At 47.3% G+C, this 22,846-nt stretch overlaps 1 protein-coding gene across 1 annotated transcript in view; it reads left to right on the top strand.

Moving 5' to 3' along the window:
* Window positions 1-9,391: 9,391 nt before the first annotated feature.
* The window catches only part of arfgef3 (ARFGEF family member 3), a 443,098-nt gene continuing 429,643 nt past the window's right edge, over window positions 9,392-22,846 (top strand). Inside the window, 1 exon segment of the mRNA XM_073051808.1 lies at window positions 9,392-10,053. Coding sequence (XP_072907909.1) covers window positions 9,969-10,053 — 85 coding nt within the window. The 5' untranslated portion in view covers window positions 9,392-9,968.

Genomic DNA, 22,846 nt, shown 5'->3' with positions numbered 1-22,846 from the left:
GAGAGGGAAAATGGGTCAGCCATGACAAAATGGTGGAGCAGACTCGATGGACCAAATGGCCTAATTTTGCTCCTTTAATTTATGGTCTTACAGTCTTATATTTAAATCATCCCTAGAGACAAGTGAGGTACCAGTGTTGTTCCATTGTTCAAGAAAGATATACCAGGAAATTACAGGCTGGTGAGCCTGGCGCCAGTAGTGGGAAAGTTATTGGAAGGTATTCTGAAGGACCGGATATATAAGTATTTGAGCAGGGACTGATTAGGGATCGTCAGCATGGCGTTGTGCTTGGCAGGTCATATCTAACCAATCTTACAGAGTTTTTTGAGGAAGTTACCAGGAAAGTTGATGAAGGCAAGGCAGTGGATGTTGCCCACATGGACTTTAACAAAACACTTTACAAGGTATCACTTGGGAGTTTGGTCAAGAAGGTTCAGTTGCTTGGCATTCAAGATGGGGTAGTAAATTAGGTTAGACATTGGTTTTGCGGGAGACGCAGAGAGTGGTAGTGGAGGGTTGCCTCTCTGACTGGAGGCCTGTGACTAGCGGAGTGCCACAGAGATGATTGCTGGATCTGTTGTTGTTTGTCATCAGAGTAGAGGGAGACAGAGTAGGGAGGGCTTTGGTTCAACGGAGTTTCAGCAATAATGGGCCAAGGCCAGGTAGGTTATCTGTGAAAACGTCTGTCTGAGTATGTCTGTGTGTTCTGCACTGGGTGTCGGATGTGGGAGGTCCGGGAGATTCCCGGCCTCCCGGACAGCCACATCTGCCCCAGGTGCTTAGAGCTGCAGCTCCTTAGGGACCAGGTTAGGGAACTGGAGATGCAGCTCAATGACCTTCGCCTGGTCAGGGAGAGCGAGGAGGTGATAGAGAGGAAAATAGGCAGGTAGTCACACTGGGGTCTCGGGAGACAGATAAGTGGGTAACAGTCAGGAGAGGGAAGGGCAAGAGTCAGATACTAGTGAGTACCCCTGTGGCTGTCCCCCTTAACAATAGGTACTCCTGTTTGAGTACTGTTAGGGGTTCGGCCTACCTGGGAGAAGCAACAGTGGCCGCATCTCTGACACAGAGTCCGGCCCTGTGGCTCAGAAGGGCAGCAGTGATCGGGGAGTCTATAGTCAGGGGGTCAGAAAGGCAATTCTGTGGACGCAGAAAAGAAATGCAAATGGTAGTTTGCCAGGGTCCGGGATGTTTCTGATCACGTCCACGATATCCTGAAGTGGGAAGGTGAACAGCCAGAGGTCGTGGTACATATTGGTATCAACGACATAGGTAGGAAAAGGGAGGAGGTCCTGAAAACACACGACAGGGAGTTAGGAAGGAAGTTGAGAAGCAGGACCTCAAAGGTAGTAATTTCGGGATTAGTAATTAGTAATTCTCGACAGTGAGAATAGGAATAGAGCGAGGTGGAGGATAAATGTGTGGCTGAGGGACTGGAGCAGGGGACAGGGATTCAGATTTCTGGATCATTGGGACCTCTTCTGGGGCAGGTGTGACTGTACAAAAAGGAAGGGTTGCAGCTGAATCCGAGGGGGACCATTATCCTAGCTGGGAGATTTGCTAAGGCTATTGGGGAGAGTTTAAACTAGAATTACTGGGGGGGGGGGGGGTGGGAACCGAACTGAAGAGATGGAGGACGGGACTGTTGACTCACAAATAGAGAAAGCTTGGAGATAGTGAGAGGGGGAGGTTAGGCAGGTGATAGAGAAGGGATGCCCTCAGACCGATGGTTTGAGATGTGTCTATTTTAATGCAAGAAGCATCATGAATAAAGCAATGAGCTCAGAGCGCAGATCAGTACCTGGAGCTATGATGTTGTGACCATTACAGAGACTTGGATGGTTCAGGGACAGGAACGGTTACTTCAAGTGCCAGGTTTCAGATGTTTCAGAAAGGACTGCGAGGGAGGCAGAAGAGGTGGGGGCGTGGCACTGTTGATCAGGGATAGTGTCACGCCTGTAGAAAAAGAGGAAGTCATGGAGGGATTGTCTACTGAGACTCTGTGGGTGGAGGTTAGGAACAGGAAGGGGTAAATTACTCTAATGGGTTTTTTTTATAGACTATCCAATAGTAACAGGGACATCGAGGAGCAGATAGGGAGACAGATTCTGCAAAGGTGTAATAATAACAGGGGTGTCATGGTGGGAGATTTTAATTTCCCAAATATTGATTGACCTATTCCTAGAGCAAGGGGTTCAGATGGGGTGGAGTTTGTTAGGTGTGTTCAGGAAGGTTTTCTGACACAGTAGGTAGATAAACCTACAAGAGGAGAGGCTGTACTTGATCTGGTATTGGGAAATGAACCTGGTCAGGTGTCAGATCTTTCAGTGCGAGAGCATTTTGGAGACAGTGATCACAATTCTATCTCCTTTACCATTGCATTGGAGAGGGATAGGAACAGACAAGTTAGGAAAGCGTTTAATTTGAATAAGGGGAAATATGATGCTATCAGGCAGGAACTTGGAAGCATAAATTGGGAACAGATGTTCTCAGGGAAATGTACTGCAGAAATGTGACAAATGTGCAGGGGATATTTGTGTGGGGTTCTGTGCAGGTATGTTCAATGAGAGAGGGGAAGGATGATAGGGTACAGGAACCGTGGTGTGCAAAGGCTGTTGTAAATCTAGTCAAGGAGAAAAGAAGAGCTTGGCGGACAGGATTAAGGAAAACCCCAAGGCATTCTACAAGTATGTGAAGAGCAAGAGGATAATACCTGAGAGAATAGGACCAATCAAGTGTGACAGTGGAAAAGTGTGTATGGAACCGGAGGAGATAGCTGAGGTACTTAATGAGTATTTTGCTTCAGTATTCACTATGGAAAAGGATCTTGGCGATTGTAGGAATGACTTACAGCAGATTGAAAAGCTTGAGAATATAGACATTATAGAGAATATAGGGGGAACATGGGGGGAAACTTCTTCACACAGAGGGCGATAAGAGTGTGGAATGAGCTACCAGCTCAAGTGGTGAATGCAAACTTGATTTCGATGTTTAAGAGAAGTTTGAATAGGTACATGGATGGTAGGGGTATGGGGGGGCTATGGTCCCGGTGAATGGGAGTAGACAGTTTAAATGGCTTGGCATGGAGAGTGGGCTTAAGGACCTGTTTCTGTGCTGTGCCTTACTATGACTCTAAATGAAATAACAGTCGATGTTTCAGGCCGAGACCCTTCCTCAGGACTAAGAAGCCAGAATAAGGGGAAGGAGATCAAGGTGGCAGGTGACAGGTGAGACCAGGTCAGGGGAAAGGTGGGGAAGGGGGATGAAGTGAGGAGTTGGAATGTGACAGGTGGAAGAGGATGTTGTCGAAGAAGAAGGCATCTGGTAGGAAAGGAGAGTGGGCCATGGGAGAAAGGGAAGAAGGAAGGGCACCAGGGAGAGGTGATGGACAGGTGAGGAGAAGAGAAGGGGGTAAGAGGGGAGCCAGAATGGGGAATGGAACAAGTAAGAAAGGGGAGTGGGGAGAAATTACCAGAAGCTAGAGCCATCGATGTTCATGCCACCGTGATAATAATAGTAACAGAATTCATGTGTATTTGTTACTTTAAATCATTGAACTTCTTGTGATGTGGATGTAGCTGATAAGATTGTACTAAGAATAAGGCGAGGGTTGCCTGCTTCCTGAAACATGAGAGATTCCGTAGCTGAATTTCTCAGCAGGCTACTGGCCGCCCCAGGGTCATGAACGTCTGACCTCGGGCCACGCCCACTTACAAAGGTAATATTCAAAGATCCAGTGTGCAGCTATGTACACTTATTCTAATGAACGGCAGATTTAGTTCTTGTTCTATCTCTCTCTCCCTCACCCCTCCTTCTCCCCACCTTTTGGTCATTGGGAATGTGTAAAGGGGAGGCTGTTGGGTTCTTGATTAGTCAGGGCATTAAAGGTTACAGGAAGAAGGCAGAATGGGTTTGAGAGAGGTAATGAGTCAGCTATGATAGACTCAATGGGCTGAATGGCCTAATTCTGCTCCTATGTCTTATGATTTTATGGTATTTTAGTAATTGTTCACTCTTACCAGCCTTATATGGTTTAGATGCCATCCATTACAGTACTATGGAGGATGGGTGACTGCATTGAGTGATGTATTTTTCTGCTTATGAACAAAATCATTCCAAGCACATCTACAAATGCAGAACCAGTTCATTACCATGGGCTGACCTGTATTTCAGAAGGCAGCCATTTCGTTAAACACTTGTGAATTACCACCTAGAGTCTTTCAGTAAATAAGACCATAAGACACAGGAGCAGAATTAGGCCATTTGGCCCATCGAGTCTGCTCCACCATTCAATCATGGCTGATCCATTTTTCTCTCAGCCCCAGTATCCTGCCTTCTCCCTGTAACCCTTCATTCCTGACCATCCAAGAATCTATCTGCCTCAAATATACTCAATAACTTGACCTCCGCAGCCGCCTGTGGCTATGAATTCCACAGATTCATCGCTCTCTGGCTAAAGAAGTTCCTCCTCATCGCTGTTCTAAATGGACGTCCCCCTATTCTGAGGCTTTGCCCTCTGACCCTAGACTCACCACTATAGGAAATATGCTCTCCACATCCACTTTATCTCAGCCTTTCAACGTTCAATAGGTTTCAATGAGATCGCTCCTCGTTATTCTGAATTCCATGGAGTACAGGCCCAGAGCTATCGATCGCTCGTCACTTAGTAACCCTTTCATGCCCAGAATCATTTTTGTGAACCTCCTCTGAACCGTTTCCCATGTCAGCACATCCTTTCTTAGATAAAGGTGCCATAACTGCACACAATACTCCAAGTAGGACATCACCGTGACTTATTCATTACATTGTTGCTTTTATATTCTAGTCCTCTTGAAATGATCTAATTCCTGTGAGACAAGAGTCATGCGTAGGCTAGACTGTTAATGAACTTCCCATCCCCAAAGGATTTTTGTAAACCAGTTTGGCTTATTAGAACAGATCCAGTCCTCCAGAATAACACACAGAAAATGCTGGAGGAACTCAGCAACTGAGCAGCATCTATGGAGAGAATTAACTGAGTGTGGACGTTTCAGGCCGAGATGAAGTTTCTCAGCTTGCTCATTTCTCTCGGTAAATACTGCCTGCCATGTTGAGTTCCTTTAGCATTCTGTGCGCATTGTTCAAGGTTACAGCATGTGAAGAACTTCTCGACTCCCCAGTCCTCTAGCACTGCCTTTACAAACAACAAATTGTTACTTCTGGATATTTGTAAAAACCTTTAAAATTTAAAAAAAACCTTTAAAACTTGTTACATTCCACTGTTATTTAAAATGCTTTAAAATTTAAAGAAAAAGTCTTCAAGAAAAACTTATTAAAAATTCTTGAAGTAGAAAATTTTTCCTTTGATTATGACGTTGTTTAAACGCTGAGGGCAGAGGGAGAGTTCAGAGAATAGAGCAGACAGATCGGGGGCTGATGTGCCAGTGTGGGAGGGTTGCCCTGCCAGAGGTGTGATATTAACCCTAGGGTGCTCCCATGGCACCACAGATACAAAACCTCACACACCAACCTCACTGAAAGTGAGCTTTCTGGTCCATGAACATTTGAATCATGAGGGGCCGGCTCTTTGGTCCTTAAACCTGCTCTGTCATTCAATACAATCTTAGCCAAAACAACTTTTTAACTTCAGCTCTTTCAAGGTGAGACAGATGAGATTTAAAAGGAAGCTGAGCGTCAACTTTTCCGCACAGAAGGCGATGCCACGATGCCAGAGGAAGAGGTTGAAGCAGGTGTAAAGCCAGTGTTTGAAAGAAATTTGGACAGGTACACAGATGGATGCCAGGGTGGACAGAGATCTCTACCACAGGAGGCGTCAGGTGCTCCTTACCCTCCGCTAGCCTGCAAGTCACCCTTGGGCAAGGTTTAGCAACTGCTTAGCCCCCGATCAGAGTCACATGAAGCCATGGGTGCAAATGGTGGATGCTCGTATGAGCAGCAGGTGTGTCTCACAAGTCCCAGTTATGCAACCACTGACGCCGGGCAGACCATCTCTGAAGAGTATTGATAATGGCTGGGGTCGCCCGTCTTGTAAAGACATTGCCTGGAAGAAGGTAGTGGCAAACCACTTCTGTAGAAAAATTTACCATGCCACGGAGACCTTGATCGCCCACGTCACACGACTCGGCACAGAATGATGATGGCAGAGAGAGGAAAGGTCTAGAGGATACAGGTCAAACATAGTCAGATAGGATGAGCTTAGATGGACATCTTGGTTAGCATGTGCATGTTGGGCTGAATGGACTGTTTCCCTCCTGTGGTTCCGCACGGTGACCTGTCATCCTTCCTACCATGAAGCTTTATCCCCTCTGATTGGATGAGACTAGAACTAGAGGTCATAGGTTTAAGGTGAAAAGTGAAATATTTGAGCAACACACACAAAATGCTGGTGGAACGCAGCAGGCCAGGCAGCATCTATAGGGAGAAGCGATGTCGACGTTTCGGGCCGAGACCCTTCGTCAGGACTAACCGAAAGAAAAGATAGTAAGAGATTTGAAAGTAGGAGGGAGAGGGGGAAATCCGAAATGATAGGAGAAGACCGGAGCGGGTGGGGTGAAGCTAAGAGAGCTGGAGAAGGGAAAGGATCATGGGATGGGAGGCCTAGGGAGAAAGAAAGGGTGAAGGGAGCACCAGAGGGAGATGGAGAATAGGAAAAGAGTGATTGTGAGAGGGGCAGAGAGAGAAAAAAAGGAGGGGGGAAATAAATAAATCAGGAATGGGGTAAGAAGGGGAGGAAGGGCATTAATGGAAGTTAGAGAAGTCAATGTTCGTGCCATCAGGTTGGAGGCTACCCAGCCGGTATATAAGGTGTTGTTCCTCCAACCTGAGTGTGGCTTCATTTTGACAGTAGAGAAGGCCATGGATAGACATATCAGAATGGGAATGGGACGTGGAATTAAAATGTGTGGCCACTGGGAGATCCTGCTTTCTCTGGCGGACCGAGCGTAGGTGTTCAGCGAAACGGTCTCCCAGTCTGCGTCGGGTCTCACCAATATATAAAAGGCCACACCGGGAGCACCGGACGCAGTATACCACACCAGCCGACCCACAGGTGAAGTGTCACCTCACCTGGAAGGACTGTCTGGGGCCCTGAATTGTGGTGAGGGAGGAAGTGTAAGGGCAGGTGTAGCGCTTGTTCCGTTTACAAGGATAAGTGCCGGGAGGGAGATCGGTGGGAAGGGATGGGGGGGGACGAGTGGACAAGGGAGTCGCGTAGGGAGTGATCCCTGTGAAAAGCAGAAAGGGGGGGGAGGGAAAAATGTGTTTGGTAGCAGGATCCAGTTGGAGGTGGCGGAAGTTACGGAGAATTATACATTGGACCTGGAGGCTTGTGGGGTGGTAGGTGAAGACAAGGGAAACCCTATCCCGAGTGGGGTGGTGGGTGGATGGGGTGAGGGCAGATGTGCGGGAAATGGGAGAGATGTGTTTGAGAGCAGAGTTGATGGTGGAAGAAGGGAAGCCCCTTTGTTTAAAAAAGGAAGACATTTCCTTCATCCTGGAAAGAAAAACCTCATCCTGAGAGCAGATGCGGCGGAGACGGAGGAATTGTGAGAAGGGGATAGCATTTTTGCAAGAGACAGGGTGGGAAGAGGAATAGTCCAGGTAGCTGTGAGAGTCTGTAGGCTTATAGTAGATATCAGTAGATAAGTCGTCTCCAGAGATAGAGACAGAAAGATCAAGAAAGGGAAGAGAGGTGTCGGAAATGGACCAGGTAAATTTGAGGGCAGGGTGAAAGCTGGAGGCAAAGTTAATGAAGTCGACGAGCTCAGCATGCATGCAGGAGGCAGCGCCAATGCAGTCGTCAATGTAGCGAAGGAAAAGTGAGGGACGGATACCCGTATAGGCTTGGAACATGGACTGTTCCACAAAGCCAACAAAAAGGCAGGCATAACTGGGACCCATACGGGTGCCCATGGCTACACCTTTGGTTTGGAGGAAGTGGGAGGAGCCAAAGGAGAAATTATTGAGAGTGAGGACTAATTCCGTTAGACGGAGGAGAGTGGTGGTAGAGGGGAATTGGTTAGGTCTGGAATCCAAAAAGAAGCGGAGAGCTTTGAGACCTTCCTGGTGGGGGATGGAGGTATATAGGGAGTGAAATATTTAAGGGGCTTCTGAGGGGGAGCCTCTTCTCTCAGAGGATGGTACAAGTATGGAAGTGATAGATGTGGATTAAATTAGACCATAAGATATAGGATCAGACTTAGGCCATTTGGCCCATTGACTCTGTTCTGTCCTTTCACCATGGCTGATGTTTTTCCTGTCAGCCCCAATCTCCTGCCTTCTTCCCATATTCCTTCATGTCCTGACCAATCAAGACTCTATCAATCTCTTCCTTAAATACACATGATGACTCGGCCTCCACAGCTGCCTGTGGCAAAGAATTCCACAGATTCACCAATCTTGAGCTAAAGAAATTCCTCCTCATCTCCATTCTAAAAGGATGTTCCTCTTATTTGAGGCTGTGTCCTGTAGTCTTAGACTCTCCCACCACAGGAAACAACCTCTCCACATCCACTCCACAAAGTTCTTTCACCATTCGATGGGTCATCCCTCATTCTTCAGGCCCAGAGCCATCAAACTCTCTTCATATGACAAGCCATTCAATCCTGGGATCCTTTTCGAGAATTCATTTGAACCCTCTCCAAAGTCAGCCCATCTTTTTTAAGATAAGGAGCCCGAAACTGCTCACAATACTCCGGGTGAGGCATCGTGACCAGATGGCGTGAACCCCAAGGTCCTGAAGGAACCTCATTTGAGTCCTCTCAGAGAAGTTTGGATAGGTACATGGATGGGAGAGGTATGGAGGGCGATGGTCCAGGTGCAGGTAGATGGCACTATACAGAAGACCAGGGAGAGCCAGACTAGATGGGCCAAATGGTCTGCTTCTGCACTATAGTGCTCTATGACTCTATATAGGAGCAGAATTAGGACTTTTCCCCATTGAATCTGCTCTGCCATTCAATCTCAGCTGGTTTTTTATCAACCCTCTTCTTACCAATCATGAGTTGATCAACCTCTGCGTTAAATACTTACCCCCCCCCTCCCATGTGGTAATAAATTCTAGAGATTCACTACCCACTGTCTGGAGAAATGCCCCCTCATCTCAATTCTAAAGGGATGTTTCTTTATCCTGTGCAGGAAAATCCTCAACTAGGCTCTTGAGTATCCAAACTCGAGGAAATCTGCAGGTGCTGGAAATCCAAAACAACACACAAAATGCCGGAGGAACTCGGCAGGTCAGGCAGCATCTGTGGAGTCGCATAAACTGTATATTCCTCTCCACGGAGGCTGCTGTCTGACCTGCCGAGTTGCTCCACCATTTTGTGTGTGTTTTGAAGCGTTATGGTTCTTGCATCAATGTTGTTGATTGACTGAAGGCATTGGAGTCGGCAGCCGCCGGAACCTGGAGCGACAGAGAGTCTCTGCTGTCGGATCAGGGGGTCGAGCGGCGTCTGAGGGGAGAGTAATTCGCGTTGCATTCGGTCTGCGTGGAGAGGCGAGAGCGGCGGCGACAAAGGGGAGTGGCGACGCCGGCTGGCTGACTGACTGCACAGGGTTTTATTTCACTTCGGCCCAGTGCGCTCCGGTTCCGGGCTTTGGAGGATGTCAGGATGCCGGTGTGTGTACGCATCCTCCCACTGAGAAGATGGAGTGGAGCTGAGCTGGGCTGGGCTCGGCGGGACCTGCGTAGCGTGTGTGTCCGCCTCCCGGGCTCGGGGCGCTATCAGCCCGGCGTCACCCTGACATAATTCACCTCCATCGCTGTTCCTCGCCTGCTGCGGGGACGTGTCCTTGGAATCCTTCCAGCGGGGGGGATTTGGCTCTGTTCATTTGATGGTCCCACCCCCTCCCCGAGTCTCCTTCTGGACGCCAATGCAACGCCAGTCAACAGCGTAAGCGGGGCTTCTCTCTACGGGTTTAATTTAAATAGAATTGTCCTGGCTCGTTTCTTGCCCCCGCCTGCCGGAGGAATGGATGACATTTTGAAGAAAATAGCCAAGGAAGCGTCTGGAAATAAATACAAGTCTTTAAGAGACGCCTGCAACTTGGCATGTGGTAAGAGACAATCTTTCTACCTTTCTGCCTGGCTGGGTTGTAACCTGTACATGTATATCCGCAGATTTTCCGCCAGCAGACATAACATGACGTTTGGAATTTAAAGGAGCAGGGCAGTAGATAAATATCTCGTGCTGGCTTGTTACATGGATGGTGTGACCGGGTTATGCCTGCAAGGCTGTTTACACACAATCACATCACAAGACGGGGGGCGAGGTTGTCATTCTCTTAATCGTTCTCTTCATCCCGGGTTATTTTTCCCAATGTTTATTCAGTGCCCTTCTGGAAAATGCTCTCTGCTTCTCCTCCAGCCCCTCAGGGTCGCCGTGTAAAAGACCATAAGACATAGCAGAAGCAGGCCATTTGGCCCATCGCGTTTGGTCTATCATTGCATCATGGCTGATTTATCATTCCTCTCAACCCCATTCTCCCTCCTCCTTCCCATAACCTTTGACACCCTGACTAATCAAGAACCTAGCAACCTCTGCTTTAAATATACCCAATGACTTGTCCTCCTCAGCCATTTGATGCAATGATTTCCACAGATTCACTGCTTGTAGACAGAAGAGATCCTGCAAATGGTGGAAATCTGGAACGACGCACACAGAAAGCAGACCGAATCTGTAGAGGGAAATGGATGGTAAAAGTTTCAGGCCAGTCCTGATGAAGGGTCTCGACCCGAAACGTTGACTGTTCATTTCCCTCCACTGAGCTCCTCCAGCTTTTTTATGTGTTCACTGGCTCAAACGATATTCTCATCCTTTCATTTTAAAACAGAGTATGCTGGAAATACTCAGCTGGTCAGGCAGCGTCTGTGGAGAGAGAAACGGAGCAGGTGTGGTTTGATGATGACCTTCCATCAGAGCTGGGAGGTTAGATAGGCAACAAGTTTAGTTTTGGAAAAGGGTGAGGGTTAGATACCCACAAAATACTGGAAAAACTTAGCAGATCAAGAACCATGTATGGGGGTGGGGGGGGGGAATAAATAGTTGATGTTTCAGGCTGAGACCCTTCTTCGGGACTCTAATACCTGCAGGATCTCTTTAAGATAGACAAGTGTTGAGGTGTGGTCCATGGACAAGTGGAATGATGCAAGTGTTAGTGCTGGTAAAAGAATGTCCGAGTCATTCAGCGCAGAGCCAGGCCCTTCAGCCCATCAAGAGATGCAATAGGCGTGGCAAATCCTGAGCAACACACACCAAGTGCAGATAGGCAGCATCTGTGAAAGTGAATAAACACACGAAATTCTGGAGGTGCAGGACATCCAGAGCAACACACACAAAATGCTGGAGGAACTCAGCAGGTCAGGTAGCATTTATGGAAAAGAATAAACAGTCATCGTTTTAGGCTGAGACCCTTCAAGACTAACTAGATTCTGGAATGGTTCCAGAGGATCGGAAAATTGCAGGTATCACTCTACTCTTCAAGAATGGAGGGAGGCAGAAAAAAAGGACATTATAGACCATTTAGTCTGACCTCAGTGGTTGGGAAGATGTTGGAGTCAATTATTAAAGGATGTGGTTTTTAGGTACTTGGAGGCACATAGGCCAAAGTTAGCATGATTTCCTTAAGAGCAAATCTTGCCAGACAAATTGTTGAAACACTGAGAAAATAGCAAGCAGGTTAGACAAAGGAGAATCAGTGGATGTTGTGTGCTTGGGTCTTCAGAGGGCCTTTGACAAGGTGCCGCACACGAGGCTGCTTAGCAAGATAAGGCCCATTGTATTACAGGAAAGATACTAGCGTGGATAGAGCAACGGCAGGAGGCAAAGATTGGAAATAAACAGAGCCCTTTCTGGTTGGCTGCCGGTGACTAGTGGTGTTCCACAGGGGTCTGTATTGGAATCGCTTCTTTTAATATTATATGTCAACGATTTGGATGACAGTATTGGTGGCTTTGTGGCCAAGTTTACAGACAATACGAAGATAGGTGGAGGGTCAGGTAGTGTTGAGGCTGCAGAAGGACGTGGACAGATTAGGAGAACGGGCAGAGAGCTGGCAGAGGGAATACAGTGTCGGGAAGTGTACGGTCGTGCACTTCGGTAGAAGGAATAAAAACATGGACTATTTTCTAAATGGGAAGAAAATTCAAAAACCTGTAAAGGGACTTGGCAGTACTCATGCAGGATTCCCTAAAGGTTAATTTGCAGGTTGAGTCGGTGGTGAGGAAGGCAAATGCAATGTTAGCATTCATTTCAAGAGGACGAGAATATAAACGCAAGGGTTTAATGCTGAGGCTCTATAAGGCACTGGTGAGGCCTCGCGGAGTATTGTGGGTAGTTTTGGGCCCCTTATTTAAGAAAGGATGTGCTGACAATGGAGAGGGTTCAAAGGAGGTTCGTGAGAATGATTCCAGTAATGAAACACTTATTTTATGAGGAACAATTGATGGCTCGGGGTCTTTACTTGCTGGAATTTAGAAAAATGAAAAGGATCTTATTGAAACATATTGAATTTTGAACAGCCTAGGTAGAGTGGATGTGGAGAGGAAGTTTACGATGGTGGGGGAGTCTAGGACCAGAGGACACAGCCTCACAATAGAGCTTTTCAAACTTTTTTATACCGTGGGCCCCTACAATTAACTGAGAGGTCCACGGCCCACAGGCTGGGAACCCCTGGACGAGAGGGGAGTCCATTTAGAATGGTAAGGAGGAGGAATTTCTTTAGCCAGAGGTGCTGAATCTGTGGAATTCAATGCCTCGGGCAGCTATGGAGGCTAGGTCATTGGGTGTATTTAAGATGGAGGTTGATAGGCTCTTGATTAGTCAGGGTGTGAAAGGTTATGGGGAGAAGGCAGAGGAATGGATCATTCATGATGAAGTAGCGGAGCAGACTTGATGGGCTGAATAGTCTGATTCTGTCCCTATGTCTTTTGGTCTTATCAACTCATTATGTCCATGTCAACCCTCAAGTATCCCGCTATACCAAATCCATTAGCCAGCATTTGCTTGGTGTTGATTGAAGTTCCCGTCCCGTATCATGAGAGTATCTGTTTCCATCGTCTGTTCACTCAGACGGCGCATTCCAGATTCCAACCAGCCTTTGGTCTGAGAAAGGCCTAAGTAACAGGAGACGATGAAATCTGAAGAACCTAAAAAAAATTATTTTCTTCTTTCTTTTGAGCTCTTTCATTGAAGATGCTTTCAAAGTACATTTATCTGTTATCGAAGTATGTACGCAGAATACAACCCTGAAATTAATCTTCCCTGCAGACAGTCCCAATACAAAGAAGAACCTTGGAATCATCAAACATCAAACCTCCCCCACGTGCAAAAACAAATGCGCAAACGGCAACAAAAAAAGAGTGAAATCGCAGAATATAAAACACAAAATCAAAAGGCATATTTCAGTTCAGTTCAGCTCAGTGTTCATTATCTGCAGGCCACCCCAATTCAAACATCGCCTAAGAGTAGTAACCAGAACTAGAAATGGACCGCATCATAAAACCGGAATTGAGAGTCCAAATCGACAATCCGTGTGGATTAAACCTTGCACTGGCTCCGTCCTCTGACAGCATCGAGGAAGAGAGAGGTCACTCGAACGCAAGGGCCTTCCTTCGGGAGCAGTGAGTGAGAGAGAGCAAGAGACTGCCACATGCAGACACCTTCTCCAGGAGCAGTGAGTGAGAGAGAGCAAGAGACTGCCACATGCAGACACCTTCTCCAGGAGCAGTGAGTGAGAGAGAGCAAGAGACTGCCACATGCAGACACCTTCTCCAGGAGCAGTGAGTGAGAGAGAGCAAGAGACTGCCACATGCAGACACCTTCTCCAGGAGCAATGAGTGAGAGGCTGGTGAACACTCGCTTCAGTTATTACAGTCTTCCTCAGCACTTCAGCTGGTGAGAAATGGGGTCGATCGTGGGCCCGTACCCCGTCTCCAGGCTGCAGGCTTTGGACAAAGCCTTGGGGAACACTCTCAGAATTTTGCTGCCGGAGAGTTTGGGAGCTTTGTTGTGGATAGCACACTTGCTCTGAATCAGGAGTCAGCAGAGAGACGGAACTTTGGCCCATCAAGGAGGATGCAGACTCAAGTCTCGCTCCACAGCCGAGCAGGAGAGGTCTCGGATGTTGTTCTGCTGTGCAGCATTGTCTACGGTGCTTTCTTTCGGATGCTGTCTTGGATGTAAAGGACTATGTGAAGGTGAACAGAAGGACTCTTCCCTTGTGTCCAATAGGTACACTTTCTCTAATGTTCTTTGAAAGCTTCCTATCCTGATGCACCATAGCTGCTGCTCTGCCCAAGACCACAAAGTATTGTGGAAAGTTTTAGGGAGGGCCTCTCTGAGCAGTCCATGAGCACTGCCTCACTGTCCCTCTTTTACACTGATTACCTTTTACCACATAACAGCAAATTTCCCAACTTGCATGAGTTATGTCAGATTCTTATTTGGATTTTGACTGTGGACACAGCCTGGTCCAGCACGCAAACTGGTCTCCTCTTCACTGACTCTGCCTCAAGCAAGCAACGGACGTAATCAGAAACACAAGAGGTTCTACAGATGCTGGAAATACAGAGCGACACACAGGCGCACACACAATGCTGGAGGAACTCAGCAGGCCAGGTAGGATCAATGGAAATGAATTAACGGTCCATGTTTCAGTCTGACACCCTTTATCAGGACTGAAGAGGAAGGGGTCAGAATCCCAAATCTGGGGGGGGGAGGGTAAGGAGTAGACAAGGACCCCTGCCAACCCAGTCATTCTTTCTTCTCCCATTTTCTCTGCAGAAGAGAGAAATTCATGAAAGCACTCACCACAATACTCCTGACACAGTGGTGTCAAGAAAACAACCTCTCACTCAATGTCGCAAAAACAAAGGAGCTGGTTGTGGACTACAGGAGGAATGGAGACGGGCTAACCCCTATTGACATCAATGGATCTGGGGTTGAGAGGGTGAACAGCTTCAAGTTCCTCGGCATCCACATCACCAAGGATCTCACGTGGTCTGTACATAGAGGCTGTGTGGTGAAAAAAGCACAACAGCGCCTCTTTCACCTCAGACAGTAGAAGAAATTTGGTATGGGCCCCCAAATTCTAAGAACTTTCTACAGGGGCACAATGACTGGCTGCATCACTGCCTGGTGTGGGAACTGTACCTCCCTCAGTCGCAGGACTCTGCAGAAAGTGGTGTGGACAGCCCAGCGCATCTGTAGGTGTGAACTTCCCATGATTCAAGACGTTTACAAAGACAGATGCATAAAAAGGGCCCGAAGGATCATTGGGTACCTGAGTCACCCCAACCACAAACTGTTCCCGCTGCTACCATCCGGGAAACGGTACCACAGCATAAAAGCCAGGACCAACAGGCTCCGGGACAGCTTCTTCATCCAGACTGATTAATTCACGCTGATGCAATTGTATTTCTATGCTATATTGACTGTCCTGCTCTACATTCTATTTATTACAATTTACTATAAATTGCACGTTGCACGTTTAGATGGAGACATAAAGATTTTTACTCCTCATGTATAGGGAGGATGTAAGTAATAAAGTCAATTGAATTCTTGAACAGTTTCTGTCCTGTTATCAGACTCCTGAACAGACATCTCGCACACTAAAGATCAATCCTTGATCTCTCGATCTACCTCGTTGTGGACCTTGCACTTTACGGACATACTGTTCCTACACTACACTCAGTGGCCACGTTATCGGTTACCTCCTGTACGTAGTAGAGAGGCCACTGGGTGTATGTTTGTGGTCTTCTGCTGCTGTCGCCCATCCACTTCAAGGTTTGACGTGCAGTCATACAGGTGTATGTAATATAGTGAGCACTGAGTGTCTGTCAATCATTAACAGGCAGACCAAGCTTTTCACTGTATCTTGGTATATGTGAGAATAATTAACTAGTGCCATCGCCAGGGCTGGTTAGTGGAGAGGCCTGCGAAATCCATTTCAATCCTCAGTCAGACCACATTTGTGGTAGCGTGTGCTCTTCCGGTTGCCACGTTACCAAAGCGATACAGACGCGCAGGAGAGGATGCACAGATCATTTGTAGATACGATAACAAAAGACCAAGAGGTTTACCAGGATGCGGCCCAGTCTTGCTTAGAGAGCATGCTTTATGAGGATGTGTTGAGCGGGCTAGAACTTTTCTCTTCATAGCGAAGCAGGGTGACAGGTAACTGGATAAGGGTGCGTGTGATGAAAAGAGACATAGATCGTGTGGATAGAGAGAGATTTTTTCCCCAGGATGGAACTGGGGACATGATTTTAAGGCGATTGGAGGAGAGTAGAGGGGGGATGTCAGAGATGGTGGGGTTTTTTTACACAGAGTGGTTGGTGCATGGAACATTCTGCCGGGGTTGTGGTGGAGACAGCGACATTAGGTTACATTTAAGCAACACTTAGACACGCTCATGGACGATAGAAAAGTGGAGGTGTATGCAGGAGAGATGGTTAAGATTGATCTTGGAGTAGGTTCAGCGGTCAGCCACATTTTGTGAGCTGAAGAGCCGGCACTGTGCTGCAATGTTCTGCATTTCGGGAAAGTAATGGACAGTCTGTGGGTCTCTCTCTTCTGGTTACAGAAGGCTGAAGGAGACAGACTGACCCTTAGCGTGTGAGAGGTCTGTTCAAGAGTCTGATAGCGGCATAGAAAGTGTCCAAGAGTATCGTGGTGAGTGCTTTCGGGCTTTTCTATCTTCCGTAGGGAAAATGGGAGAAGGAATGACCAGGTGTCACTTGGCATTCAAGATGAGGTAGTAAATTGGATTAGACATTGGCTTTGTGGGAGAAGCCAGAGAGTGCTGGTAGATAGCTGCCTTTCTGACTGGAGGCCTGTGACTAGTGGAGTGCCACAGAGATCGGTGCTGGGTCCATTTTTGTTTGTCATCTATATCAGTGATCTGGATGAGAATGTACCTAACTGGATCAGCAGATTTTTCGGATGACACTGAGGTTGGGAGTGTAGTGAAGAGTGAGGTAGACTATCAGAGCTTGCATTGGGATCTTGACCAGCTGGAAAACTGAGCAGAAAAATGGAAGCTGGAATGTAATGCAGACAAGTGTGAGTTGTCACACTTTGGTAGGACCAACCAGGGTAGGTCTTACACAGTGAATGGTAGGTCATTGAGGAGTGTGGTAGCTTGGTGCTATCCTGACAGGAAATCTACATACAGTGTCGACGGAGACCGCGGTTCGGCGCCATCCTGACAGGAAATCTACATACAGTGTCGACGGAGACCGCGGTTCGGCACCGTCCTGACAGGAAATCTACATACAGTGTCGACGGAGACCGCGGTTCGGCACCATCCTGACAGGAAATCTAGATACAATGTCGACGGAGACCGCGGTTCGGCGCCATCCTGACAGGAAATCTAGATACAATGTCGACGGAGACCGCGGTTCGGCGCCATCATGACAGGAAATCTAGATACAGTGTCGACGGAGACCGCGGTTCGGCGCCGTCATGACAGGAAATCTAGATACAGTGTCGACGGAGACCGCGGTTCGGCGCCGTCATGACAGGAAATCTAGATACAGTGTCGACGGAGACCGCGGTTCGGCGCCATCCTGACAGGAAATCTAGATACAGTGTCGACGGAGACCGCGGTTCGGCGCCATCCTGACAGGAAATCTAGATACAGTGTCGACGGAGACCGCGGTTCGGCGCCATCCTGACAGGAAATCTAGATACAGTGTCGACGGAGACCGCGGTTCGGCGCCATCCTGACAGGAAATCTAGATACAGTGTCGACGGAGACCGCGGTTCGGCGCCATCCTGACAGGAAATCTACATACAGTGTCGACGGAGACCGCGGTTCGGCGCCATCCTGACAGGAAATCTAGATACAGTGTCGACGGAGACCGCCGTTCGGCGCCATCCTGACAGGAAATCTAGATACAGTGTCGACGGAGACCGCGGTTCGGCACCATCATGACAGGAAATCCAGATACAGTGTCGACGGAGACCGCGGTTCGGCACCGTTATGACAGGAAATCTACATACAGTGTCGACGGAGACCGCGGTTCGGCACCGTTATGACAGGAAATCCAGATACAGTGTCGACGGAGACCGCGGTTCGGCACCGTTATGACAGGAAATCTAGATACAGTGTCGACGGAGACCGCGGTTCGGCGCCATCCTGACAGGAAATCTAGATACAGTGTCGACGGAGACCGCGGTTCAGCACCATTATGACAGGAAATCTACATACAGTGTCGACGGAGACCGCGGTTCGGCGCCATCCTGACAGGAAATCTACATACAGTGTCGACGGAGACTGCGGTTCAGCACCATTATGACAGGAAATCTACATACAGTGTCGACGGAGACCGCGGTTCGGCGCCATCCTGACAGGAAATCTAGATACAGTGTCGACGGAGACCGCGGTTCGGTGCCATCCTGACAGGAAATCTACATACAGTGTCGACGGAGACCGCGGTTCGGTGCCATCCTGACAGGAAATCTACATACAGTGTCGACGGAGACCGCGGTTCGGTGCCATCCTGACAGGAAATCTACATACAGTGTCGACGGAGACCGCGGTTCGGTGCCATCCTGACAGGAAATCTAGATACAGTGTCAATGGAGACCGCGGTTGGGCACCGTCCTGACAGGAAAACTGTATTTTGTGTGTGTGTGTGTGTGTGTCTATAGTATAAAAATGTAGTATTGGTGTTCACACTTTTGTTGCTAGATGTGGTATGTTCATGGTATGAAGTGATTAGGAATATTATCCAAACATTATAACACCATATGTCTGAGCCAAGACCTTGACAGTCATCACAGCTTGGCGCCATCTTGGCTGGAAGGCTTAGAGTGTGCTTGAGGGAGAAGGGTTTTGGAAGGTCATACTTATGGATTTAGCTGAGGGAATATGGGAAATGGGTTGTAGCATGGATTGTGAGAGCCGAACGGCCTGCACCTTTACCATGCACCGTGAGCAATGCCACATAAGCTGCTTTTCTAGATAATTTTAAACCTCAAAATGCTTGACAGCCTGAGGAAGGACATTAAGCGTGTTACTGCGGTAAAGCAGCCAGCTTTTACCAAACTGCAGGAAGATAATGGCAGTGTTTTCAGTAATGTTGATCAGGAATAAATATTGGTTTATTATGTCATGTGTACTGAGTCACAGTTTAACACTTTGTTTGTGTGCCCTCCAGGCCATTTATACCTTATGTAAGCACATTGAGGAGGTAAAGAAAACAGAATGTGTAATATGCACCCAGTGGCCACTTTATTAGGTACACCCGCACCTCGTTAATGCAAATATCTAATCAGTCACTCACGTGGCAGCAACTCAATGCATAAAAACAAGCAGATATGGTCATAAGGATCAACTGTTGTTCAGATCTCATCTCCTCTACAGTCTCCGTCAGCACAGGTGTACCAGGAGGCTTAGCCCCCTTTTCTACTCGCTTTGCGCTCGTGACTGTGTGGGTCAGCAGAGCTCCAATGCCCTACTCACGTTCGCTGTTGGTACCACTGTCACTGGCCGAATCAAAGGTGGTGATGAATCTGCATACAGGAGGGAGATTGAAAATCTAGCTGAGTGGTGCCACAACAACAACCTCTCACTCAATGTCAGCAAGACCGAGGAGCTGATTATTGATTCAGGAGGAGGGAACCAGAGATCCATGAGACAGCCCTCACTGGGAGATCAGAGGTGGAGAGGGTCAGTAATTCTTCAAAGGTTATTATTTCAGAGGACCTGTTCTGGTCCCAGCACGCAATTGTAATTACAAAGAAAGTACGGAAGTGCCTCTACTTCCTTCGAAGTTTGCGAAGATTCAGCATGACATCTAAAACCTTGAGAAACTTCTATAGATATGTATTGACTGGCTGCGTCACAACCTGTTATGGAAACACCAATGCCCTTGAACACAAAGTTGTGCCTTAAGTAGAGGATATGGCCCAGTCCATCACGGGTAAAGCCCTCCCCACCACTGAGCACATCTACATGAAGTGACGTCGCAGGAAAGCAGCATCAGAGACAAACGAGAAAATCTGCAGATGCTGGAAATCCAAGCAACACACACAAAATGCTGGAGGAACTCACCTGTCCTGCCGAAGGGCTTCAGCCCAAAATGTCAACTGTACTCTTTTCCATAGATGCTGCCTGGCCTGCTGAGTTCCTCCACCATCTTGTGTGTGTTGCTTTCATCATCAGGGAACATCTCCACCCAGGACATGTTCTCTTCTCACTCCTGCCATCAGGAAGAAGGGACAGGAGCCTCTGGAGTCACACCACCAGGTTCAGGAACAGTTATTACCCCTCAATCACCAGGCTCTTGAACCAAAGGGGATAACTTCACTTGCCCCATCATTGAAATGTTCCCACAACCTATGGACTCTTTTTCAAAGATTCTTCATCTCTTGTTCTCGACATTGATTGCTTATTTATTTTTCATTATTATTTTTTTTTTGCTTTTGCACATTTTGATGTCTTTTGGACACTGGCTGCATCCCCAGGTTGGTGCAGTTTTTCATTGATTCAGTTATGGTTATTATTCTATGTTTTTATTGAGTATTCCCACAGGAAAATGAACCTCAGGGTTGTATATGGTGACGAATATGTACTTTGATAATAAACTTACTTTGAAATTTGAGCATCAGAATGGGGAAGAAATGTGATCTAAGTGACTGACTTGGGGGCATTCTTTGGGGCACTCCTGTTTTTGTGGATGTTTGCGAAGAAAAAGTGTTTCAGGATGTATATGGTATACATTTCTCTGACATTAAATGTGCTTTTTGAACCTTTTTATTATTGACCGTGGAATGATTGTTGGTGCCAGATGGGGTGGTTTGAGTATCTCAGAAACTGCTGATCTCCTGGGATTTTCACACACAACAGTCTCTAGAATTTACAGAGAATGGGGTGAAAAAAAACAGTGAGCGACAGTTCTGTGGGTGAAAATGCCTTGTCAGAGGGGAATGGCCCGACTGCTTCAAACTGACAGGAAGGTGACAGTAACTCAAATAACCGTGTGTTACAACAGTAGTGTGTGGAAGAACGTCTCTGAACACACAACACGTCAAACCTTGAAGTGGATGGGCTACAGCAGCAGCAGACCACGAGCATACACTCAGTGGCTAATTTATTTGATACAGGACGTACTGAATGTATTGTACTCAATGATCCTTTTGTTATAGGGTCATTGAGTCACACAGCTTAGAAGATGCCTCTTGACCCACAAGTCCCATTGTGCCAATCTACACCAATCCCAGTTATCTGCATCATGTTTGTAGTTGATGGTGTTTGGAGTAGATACCTAAATCTTCAGTAAAAGTTCAATGTAAATTTATTATCTAAGATATGTATGGTACCATATATCACACTCGATTTCATTTTCTTGGGGGCATAGTCAGTAAATCCAAGAAACACAATAGAATCAATGAAAGACTGCACCGAACAGGACGGACAAACAACCAATATGCAAAAGACAACAAACTGCAAAATAATATAAATGATAAATACAGGAGCCTTTGAAAGTCAGTCCATAGGGTGATTAGTGAGTGAAGTTATCCCCTTTGGTTCAAGAGCCTGATGGTTGAGGGTAATAATTGTTCCTGAACCTGGTGATGTGGGTCCTGAGGCTCGATAGCAGCAGTGAGAAGAGAGCATGGCCTGGGTGGTGGGGGTCCTGGTGAGGACTGGTTCATAGACCTGGGTTAAGGAGTTGGTAGAGGCTGTCTCCAGCAGCTGATTCCAGGTTCTGACCAGTCTCAGTTGGAAAAACTCCCGCCACAGATGGCTCCGTCCCTCCCCTGTTTAACTTGTGCCTGCTCGTTTAGACACCCCGACCTTGGGTAAGAGAATCGGAATCCGGTTTGTAATTACTGACATGTAGTGTGGCAACAGTACAGTGCTTTCCATTAAAATTATTACAAGTTGCAATATAAATATAAAACTAGTGTGAAAGAGGAATAGATTTGAATTGGTTTATTATTGTCACATGTATTGAGATACAGTGCAAAGCTTACCTTGAACTCTGTTCATACAGATCAGTGCATTGAGGTAAAACAGCGACGATGCAGAATGAAGTGTAACAGCTGCAGAGAAAGTGCTGTGCTGGTAGACAAAGTATAAGATCATAATGCGATATAGCTTGTGAGGCCAAGCATCCATCCCATCATACAAGAAGTCTGTTCAAGATTCTGGTCACAGTGGGACAGAAGCTGTCCTTGAGCCTGGTGGTACGGGCTTTTGTACCTTCTGCTCGATGGGAGAGAATGTCCGGGGTGGGCGGGATGTTTGATTATGCTGGCTGCTTTACTGAGGCAGTGAGAAGTGCAGATTGAGTCCATGGAGGGGATTCCAGTGATGTGGTGAGCCGTGTCCACAACTCTACAGTTTCTTGTGGTCACGGGCTGACCAGTCGCCGTACCAAACCGTTATGCATCCAGCCAGAATGCTTTCTATGGTGCGTCAATAAAAGTTGGGAAGAGTTGAAAGGGACATGTTGAATTTCTTTAGCCTCCTGGGGAAGTAAAGGCATTCGTGAGCTTTCTTGTCCATGGTTGGTCAGTACAGTGACGATCAGACCCAGGAACTTGTTGGTCCCAACCTCAGCACGGTTGAGGTAGATAGCAGCACGTGCACTAACTCCCTTCCAGAAGTCAGCAACTAGCTCTTTAGCTGTCATCTCATTTCCAAATTTCCTGGCAGTGCAATCTATTTCTCCCCATCTAATGTTCTGAGCACCTACATTAGATCTCACAAAGCTTTGTCCTCATTTTCTCAACATCAGCTTATTCCTTCATTCCCAAACCATTCCAATTATTCCGTACAAAAGCGCTGGAGGAAATCAGCAGGTCAGGGAGTGCCCATGAAGGGAAATGAACGG

The sequence above is a fragment of the Hemitrygon akajei genome, chromosome 7 (genome assembly GCF_048418815.1).
Source record: "Hemitrygon akajei chromosome 7, sHemAka1.3, whole genome shotgun sequence".
Taxonomy (NCBI): domain Eukaryota; kingdom Metazoa; phylum Chordata; class Chondrichthyes; order Myliobatiformes; family Dasyatidae; genus Hemitrygon; species Hemitrygon akajei.
Note: the sequence above shows the minus strand (reverse complement) of the source record. Positions and strands in the feature narration are given on the sequence as shown.